Here is a 9,030-nt window from a genome sequence, read left to right on the forward strand (position 1 = left end):
AGGTGTGTGTACACACACGAGGAATTTGACTCTGGTTCACTGTGCTTTCAATTGTACATACAGGTATAGACATACAGTTTAACAAGGAACATGACAAGTAGGAGCAGACATAAACATAAAAAATATCTATATACATATACTGTTGGATGATCTACACATCAGCAGACAGCAAACGTTTACATGTGTTGCGTATTTTGGACATTTTCAGGCCGTACAGTACCGGAGTGAAGAGAGGCTGACATGTCAGAAAGTACAATGATAATAAAATGGCCAACATGTTGGGCATACTGCTCATATCAAACCTGCTCTGTAATATTTGAAAGCAACAACCAAAAGAAAAGTTGAGCAGAGAAGCGAGGTGAGGTGTGCAGGTACTGACAGCTTTCTGTCTGGTCTGTTTAGAACCAGAGAAACAGACTTTAAGGATCTTTATATACGTGTAGAAGATTAAAATGAAAGGAATAATAATCGAGATAACGGTATAAATCAGTCCATAGATGTTATTGACTCTGGTGTCAGAGCAGGCCAGTTTAACAATAGCGTAGTTTCCACAGTATACTTTGTCAATGATGTTCCCACACAGCTGTAAAGATGAACTCAAAGATACCACAACGATAATTGTATGAAAAGAGAACAACCATGTTACAGCAATGAGCACGGCCACCTTCGTAGATGTCATAAGTCTGTTATATTGTAGAGGATAACAGATGGCAAGATATCTGTCATAAGACATGACGGCTAAATTAAAAAATTCTACAGCTCCATAAGAGTGTAAACAGAAAATCTGCAGGAAACAAAAAGGAACAGAAACAGTGTGAATGTCAGAGAGAATCTGAATCAGAAGGAATGGAAACAACCCTGTACTACCATACAGTTCATTCATAAACAGGCTGCACAGAAAGATGTACATAGGTTCATGTAAACTTCTGTTCATGCAGATAACCACAATGAGGAAAAGATTGGTAACAACAATACAAATGTATATAGACATAGTAATTATAAAATATAAATATTTTATAACCCCAATGTCAAAGTAAGCACTGAGTGTGAAATATAAAACCTGTGTTGAGTTTATCATGATCCTCATAAAACAATCAGAACACAAGTTCAAAAGGTGAAACATTTAAATCTTTGATTGTGTCAAGCACAGAATTCAACCAACAAACTGTGAGGAAACTCATCATGAACATAACCATTTGAAACATGAAGCACATTTACCGTTTCCTGTTTGTACTGTATATAACTAAGGGAAGACATGTTGTGAATCCTCCAGCTGCCTCCCTCCTAACTGTTCTCAAACAGCTTCTGCTGCTTTTGGAGCTTAAAGCATAATTTCAGGAGCCGTGCCACTTCCGACAGTCTTATAAAAACCCTCCTAACCCTCTGGTTCCCTCCCCACTCGGTTTGTGCACACTCTTCCCACCCAATCCATTTCTTTCACCTTTTCTTTTTCCTAGGTCCTGTTAGGGCGTCCGTCATGCCCAGGTGCTACGCCGGATTCCCTACCAAAGCTTCCCCACACCGCAGCAAGAACTTCACGAGATCACACTTCATCCGCAGTCATTCATTTTGTCAATAAATAATTTTAACGTATGTGGTTGATAGTGTGGTCCATGCTAGTTAATTATCATCTTCATGTTTGGACACCACCCGGCTGAGTTCATTACCAAAAGTTTTCTGCAGAGGTGGCCTAAAAAAATGTTTTGTAGTCTGGTTACATTGCCTGCTCACCCAGCTCCAGTTCTGACATGACACCAGCTCCAATCCCTGTGAGCATTCCCCTGTACCCCAGGCCTGCAAATCTCACATACACTCAAAAAATGTTTAGGCCAATTATGCATTCCAGTTGCATAGAGAATGTCCACAAACTGAATAAATACCACACATATAAACACTAAACTGAATAAATACGACACATATAGACAAACTGAATAAATACCACACATGTAGACAAACTGAATAAATACCACACATATAGACAAACTGAATAAATATCACACATGTAGACAAACTGAATAAATAGCACACATGTAGACAAACTGAATAAATATGACACATGTAGACAAACTGAATAAATACCACACATGTAGACACACACTGAATAAATACCACACATGTAGACAAACTGAATAAATACCACACATATAGACAAACTGAATAAATACCACACATGTAGACAAACTGAATAAATACCACACATGTAGACAAACTGAATAAATATGACACATGTAGACAAACTGAATAAAATACCACACATGTAGACAAACTGAATAAATACCACACATATAGACAAACGGAATAAATACCACACATATAGACAAACGGAATAAATACCACAAATATAGACAAACTGAATAAATACCACACATGTAGACAAACTGAATAAATACCACACATGTATACAAACTGAATAAATACCACACATGTAGACAGTACACTGAATAAATACCACACATATAAACAGTACACTGAATAAATACCACACATATAGACAAACTGAATAAATACCACACATGTAGACAAACTGAATAAATACCACACGTATAGACAAACTGAATAAATACCACACATGTAGACAAACTGAATAAATACCACATGTAGACAAACTGAATAAATACCACACATATAAACAAACTGAATAAATATGACACATATAGACAAACTGAATAAGTACCACACATATAAACAGTACACTGAATAAAAACCACACATGTAGACACACACACACACTAAATAAATACCACATATGTAGACACACACACACTGAATAAATACCACACATGTAGACACACACACTGAATAAATACCACACATAAACACAAACTGAATAAATACCACACATGTAAACACTAAACCGAATAAATACCACACATATAAACACAAATTGAATGAATACCACAGATATGTACACAAACTGAAAAAATACCACACATATAAACACAAATTGAATAAATACCACACATGTAGACAAACTGAATAAATACCACACATGTAGACAAACTGAATAAATACCACACATATAGACAAATTGAATAAATACCACACATGTTGACAAACTGAATAAATACCACACATGTAGACAGTACACTGAATAAATACCACACATATAAACAGTACACTGAATAAATACCACACATATAGACAAACTGAATAAATACCACACATGTAGACAAACTGAATAAATACCACACATATAGACAAACTGAATAAATACCACACATGTTGACAAACTGAATAAATATGACACATGTAGACAGTACACTGAATAAATACCACACATATAAACAGTAAACTGAATAAATACCACACATGTAGACACACACACTGAATAAATACCACACATGTAGACAAACTGAATAAATACCACACATGTAGACAAACTGCAAAGTCCACCCACATAAAACAGTACACGACTAAAAAAACCCACACATTAGACACACACACATAAATAAATCCACAATGTAGACACACAACACTGAATAAATACCACACATGTAGACACAAAACGAATTAAATACCACACATATAAACACAAAATTGAATTGAATACCACAGATATGTACACAAACTGAAAAAATACCACACATATAAACTAGTGCTGTCAAAATTAACGCGTTAATTTTGTCGATTAATTTTAAAGAATTAACGCGTTAAAAAAAATGCACGCAATTAACACGGTTTTGTTTACTTCCGGTGGCGGCCGCCATTTGGATGTGGCAAAGTAGCTTTGTTTCCCAGATATATAGTGTGGTGTGTGAATGGGTGTATAGAGGCATTACTTAAAGCCCTCACGGAGACTGCGCCCTGCACGGTCGCCCACATTGCCCATAGCTAAAACCGCCCTGCTTGTATTGTTTAACGGGCAGATCTGCCACATCCAATATGGCGGACAGGGTAACGTATCGCAGAAACGGACAACCTGCTCATGAGGCGTCTATTATATGTCTATGATCTATCCTAACTAAAGGAGAGTCTATGTATACAGTATGTCTATGATCTATCCTAACTAAAGGAGAGTCTATGTATATATGTCTATGATCTATCCTAACTAAAGGAGAGTCCTATGTATATAGGTCTATGATCTATCCTAACTAAAGAGGTCTATGGCAGATAAGGATGGACTTTTAGGGGGAACATTTCATTTTAAAAAGTTGCCCGACTTGGACAAAAACAAGGTAATTTGCACAGTTTGCAAAGCCGAATTTAAATTCCACAGAAGTAACACAACTTTAACATATCAACCTCAAAGCAAAAACACCTGTCTCCTACAAGGAGTGTGGCACTCGTCAGATATTTCCTCATTCTGGCTTTTTCTATTGCACTTTTGCATATGTGCACCTTAAGCCAATAAAATGAATTAATTTAAATATACTTTCTCTGTGTTTATTCTACATTAATTTGATCATTTTACATAAATAAATATTCATTATAAGCTTCAGTCTCAGAAAAATGCATTTAATTTATTGATACATTTATTGATAGATTAATCGCGATTAATTACAGAAATGTTTGCGATTAATTAGTTAATTTTTTTTAATCGATTGACAGCCCTAATATAAACACAAATTGAATGAATACCACAGATATGTACACAAACTGAATAAATACCACACATATAAACACAAATTGAATGAACACCACAGATATGTACACAAACTGAAAAAATACCACACATGTGAATCTCCCAAATTCTTGAATGACCGTCACTTCATGATGCTCTCAAGGCTGCGGTTGTTCTTGTAGCTTGTGCATCTTTTTCTAGCACACTTTTTCCTTCCACTCAACTTTCTATGAATATGGTTGAATACAGCTCTGTAAACAATCAGCGTCTTTAGCAATGACCTTTTGTAGCTTACCCTCCTTGTGGAGGATGGCAATGATAATGTCTTCTGGACAACTGTCAAGTCAGCAGCAACCAGACTAGAGACTGTTTAAAGGCTTAGGGAACCTTTGCAGGTGTTATAAGTTAATTACCTTATTAGAGTGCGACATTGTGAGTCTATAATATTGAACTTTTCCACGATATTCTAATTTTTAGAGATGCACCTGCACATGCAGTCCTGACTCTCTGTTGTAGTCTGTTCCTGTCCTGTTTGGTGGCAGATCCAAACCCAGAGGACTGACTAAATGATGACATTGTAGAACTTGAACAGCAGGACTTCCTAAACTGGAACAGGTAGTCCATCCTCTGCTGGTCCCTCTTGATCATGGTGTCTGTGTTGAACTCCCACGTCAGGTCCTCGGAGATTGTGGATCCCACACCTATGTTCACTTCTTCTGTGAGACACTGGTTAGAGACAAACTTACCATTGTCTGCTATCCCTTCCAGTCAGTTAACTGAATTGCGCAAAGTCCATGATGCTTTGAGTTTGTAATCCTTAAACAACTTTACCTCTCAGTAGTTCCCGGGAAAGATCTCTCTTCAGCAGCCAAGGGATGTTGCTTGCTCCAGACACCTCTCTCCAACTTCTTCAAGGTCCAGGTGCTCTAATGACCGGTAATTTAACTCCTTATCTGAAACATTCTGCTGGATCCTGAACAACTATAATCATGCCACCTTCTTACCTCCCATCCATGGTCTCTAACTTATGCTTTCCATGAACTCAGAGTTCTTCTCTCCAGAGAGAAAATAGAGGATCCATGCACATCCCTAAAATTTCTCAGCATTGCTCACCACAAGAATCCCTCTCCAATGGGAAAACTTCAGCCTCCTCACTGATTTCAAGCTTCCTTCTGGCTCACAGATGTGAGAAACGCCAACGCCTCTTGCTGCTGGGTAATTTCAAATACACCATCAATATTATCCCCCAAGATCGCTCAGGTGCGTCTCCACCGGCTACCGAGTGTCGCGAGAACACACGAGATCTCGTGACTTCACACATAATCACGTGATATTGTCGGCTGTAGTCTCTTTGACTCCTGCGATGACATTCCACGCCGCATCTTTTTTCTGGTGTCCTTATAAAAAGGATGTGAGGTGTCATCAATGATTACACCTGAAAACCCCTCACCTGTTGACTTCAGGTCGGCCCCGCCCATTATGACGTGTTCTCGTAATGAAACCCGATCCGCGGTGAACACGAGTATTTTATTTTGAAAATCAACCAGGGTTTCATTTTGTATTTTGTAGCTGATTTCCTTCCCCGCACGGTCTGCTCTGTGCTGAATTTATGCGCTGTGCTCTGGCGTCCGTGAACAATAGAATCTCTGCGTATGTGTTGCGGAGCAGAGTCGTTCCGGAGCCGTGACGCAGCGGGGACGGAGACTGTGTGAGCTGACACATTGACTAACAGTGAAACGTACCGGCTCCGTCGCCGTGGCGGAGCCATTCCGCATGCAGTGTATTTTAGCCTTAAGTCCATTTTAACCCATATGTGACTGCGGAAATTCCAGACTAGCCAGTCAAGCTTCCTTCCCAAGACCCTTTTGTTCATTACAGAGACTGATAAAGTGGTGACACACTTCTGGTTTCACCATCACTTATCCAGAACATCCCCAAGACATAATTTGTGCACTCTTTTGGGACAATATAATCCAAATCCTGCTTTTCTCCAACGTCCTTAACATACTTACGTAAGAATCTGAACAAAATCAACACTGCTTACTTCTCTCAATCTGAGGTTTATTTTGAGGGCTCTCTGTCCACGTACCCTTCATGCCTCAGCCCCCCTAAAATACATCATTTCATTGCATCTTCATCTATAATATGTAATAAACCATTGGAAATCTATATCCATACCGATATGGTCTTTGTTAATGAACTAAATACTGGCTCCAAATAGGGCCTTTTGAATTTTTCACGCTTTTTGTGGCCACCATAGCTGTGAGCAACAGTTTTTATTTTCAGGTGATTATACACAAAGTGAGACATAGTTGTGATATTTGATAATGACGTCAGACTCCTGCTGACGTCCACTGGTCTGAAAGTTTTAAAAGAATCAGAAGAAGAGTTTCAGCTCAGTTAGGAGGGAGTCAGGGTGTGATTCATACAATGTCGTTAATTGTGTTGTACTTTCTATCAAACATTATTATCAGATAACTCTGGAACATTCATCACATTTGGTAACTGAAAATCTCAAACAAACAATCACTAATGTAGTTTATATAAGTTAACCTCCACAAATGTCTGTTATGATAGTTTGAACTGAAAGAGGATCATGATAAACTCTACACATGTTTCATATTTCATGCTGTCATTCTTCTTTGACACTGGGCTTTTAAAATATCTGTTTTTTTTTATTTTGATGTCTTTATATATTGTTATTATCAGTGCCAATCTTTTCCTCATTGTGGTTATCTGCATGAACAGAAGTTTACATGAACCTATGTACATCTTTCTGTGCAGCCTGTTTATGAATGAACTGTATGGTAGTACAGCGTTGTTTCCATTCCTTCTGATTCAGATTCTCTCTGACATTCACACTGTCTCTGTTCCTTTTTGTTTCCTGCAGATTTTCTGTGTTTATTATTATGGAAATGTAGAATTTTTTAATTTAGCCGTCATGTCTTATGACAGATATCTTGCAATCTGTCATCCTCTACACTACAACACACTTATGACCTTTAACAAGGTTTCCATGCTTATTGTTCTAACATGGTTATTGCCTTTTCTTGTAGTTGTTTGTACAACACGTTTGAGTGGCACATTACAGCTGTGTGGGAACATCATTAACAAAGTTTACTGTGACAATTACTCTATTGTCAAACTGGCCTGCTCTGACACCACAGTCATTAACATCTATGGGCTGATTATCACTTGTGTTGTAGTATTTAGTCCTCTCATTTTAATTCTCCACACGTATATAAAGATCCTTAAAGTCTGTTTCTCTGGTTCTAAACAGACCAGACAGAAAGCTGTCAGTACCTGCACACCTCACCTCGCTTCTCTGCTCAACTTTTTTTTTGGTAGTTTCTTTGAAATCATGCAGAGCAGATTTGACATGACCAATGTGCCCAATATATTGAGAATTTTCTTGTCATTATACTGGCTTACATGCCAGCCTCTCTTTAACCCTGTACTATATGGACTGAAGATGTGTAAGATCCGTACCATATGTAAAAGTTTGTTTGGTTGTAAAGCATCCAAAAGACTTGACTTACAGTAAAACAATGAATAGATGTTTTAGACTCCACTGTCCTGTTGTCAACTATGTCACTGTATTTCACAAGAAGCTATTTGGGGTTAAGTCAGTGTCTTCCACACCATTAGTACTAAAGTCTGTTTGCACTGATTACTGAGTCATATACAGTGAAGTTGTTGAGGTTGAGGTTTTTTGAGTGCTTGGGCTCAATTGGGAAATGATGTTGTTGACCTGTAAAGCCCATCTAATCACTCCACAGCCTGTGACAGGTTTGTACTCCATGAAATAAAGTTTAAAATATCAGGAAATCAGCATGAGAGTGATGATGATGATGGTCACACAGAAAAACAAAAAGTACTAAAATTGTTGTAAAATAACGGGTTAGGGGCATTTTGGGATGAGTGATAGTAGAAAAGTAAGCAGCATTTGGACACATTTCAATAATTGTGAAGACAGAAAGGCAGAATGCAGAAGCTGTCATATTAAGCAGGGTCCACAAACAACCTTCACAGACACATGAGAACTGTGCATTCAACAGTCAACAGCTGTCCTTTAAAGTTCTAAGCTTGAGTTCTCAAGGTGTTTCTATCTGCTTTGTGTAGCAGAGTGGTTCTACAAGCAATTTAGTGCATTCATTAGGTGGTTTCAGAGAGTTACAAGGGTCTGTAAATTTGACTTTTAAATACTCAAGTACAAATGATGTATTGAATAATTTAAGTGATATGTGTACACAAATAAATCAAAAGTCTAAACAGCGCTAAATGATAAAACGTAGAAGTGGTAACATGAAGAGCCGGCTCTTCTTGGTGAGCTGAGTCATTGGATCGAGCTCACTAAAAAGAATTGGAATCCCCATCATTATTAGGAACCCATAGGCCATCGCTTTACACTGACTTAGTCTGTAGAAGGTTAGAAATGTTCTGGGGTTTCTGGTACAGTCACTGTATGC

The 9,030-nt window shown here is 38.0% G+C and overlaps 2 protein-coding genes across 2 annotated transcripts; one reads left to right on the forward strand and one right to left on the reverse strand.

The window, feature by feature from the left end:
- Positions 1-151: 151 nt before the first annotated feature.
- On the reverse strand, positions 152-1,078 carry LOC109142685 (olfactory receptor 11A1-like). Its single transcript, XM_027280776.1, has one exon. The coding sequence runs from the start codon at positions 1,076-1,078 to the stop codon at positions 152-154; it is 927 nt and encodes a 308-aa protein (XP_027136577.1).
- Positions 1,079-7,157: 6,079 nt separating this feature from the next.
- Positions 7,158-8,105, forward strand: LOC104936730 (olfactory receptor 11A1-like). The gene has a single exon (XM_019277135.1). It carries the CDS (start codon positions 7,158-7,160, stop codon positions 8,103-8,105), a length of 948 nt encoding a protein of 315 aa, XP_019132680.1.
- Positions 8,106-9,030: the final 925 nt, after the last annotated feature.

This window comes from Larimichthys crocea, chromosome VII, assembly GCF_000972845.2.
Source record: "Larimichthys crocea isolate SSNF chromosome VII, L_crocea_2.0, whole genome shotgun sequence".
Lineage (NCBI taxonomy): Eukaryota > Metazoa > Chordata > Actinopteri > Sciaenidae > Larimichthys > Larimichthys crocea.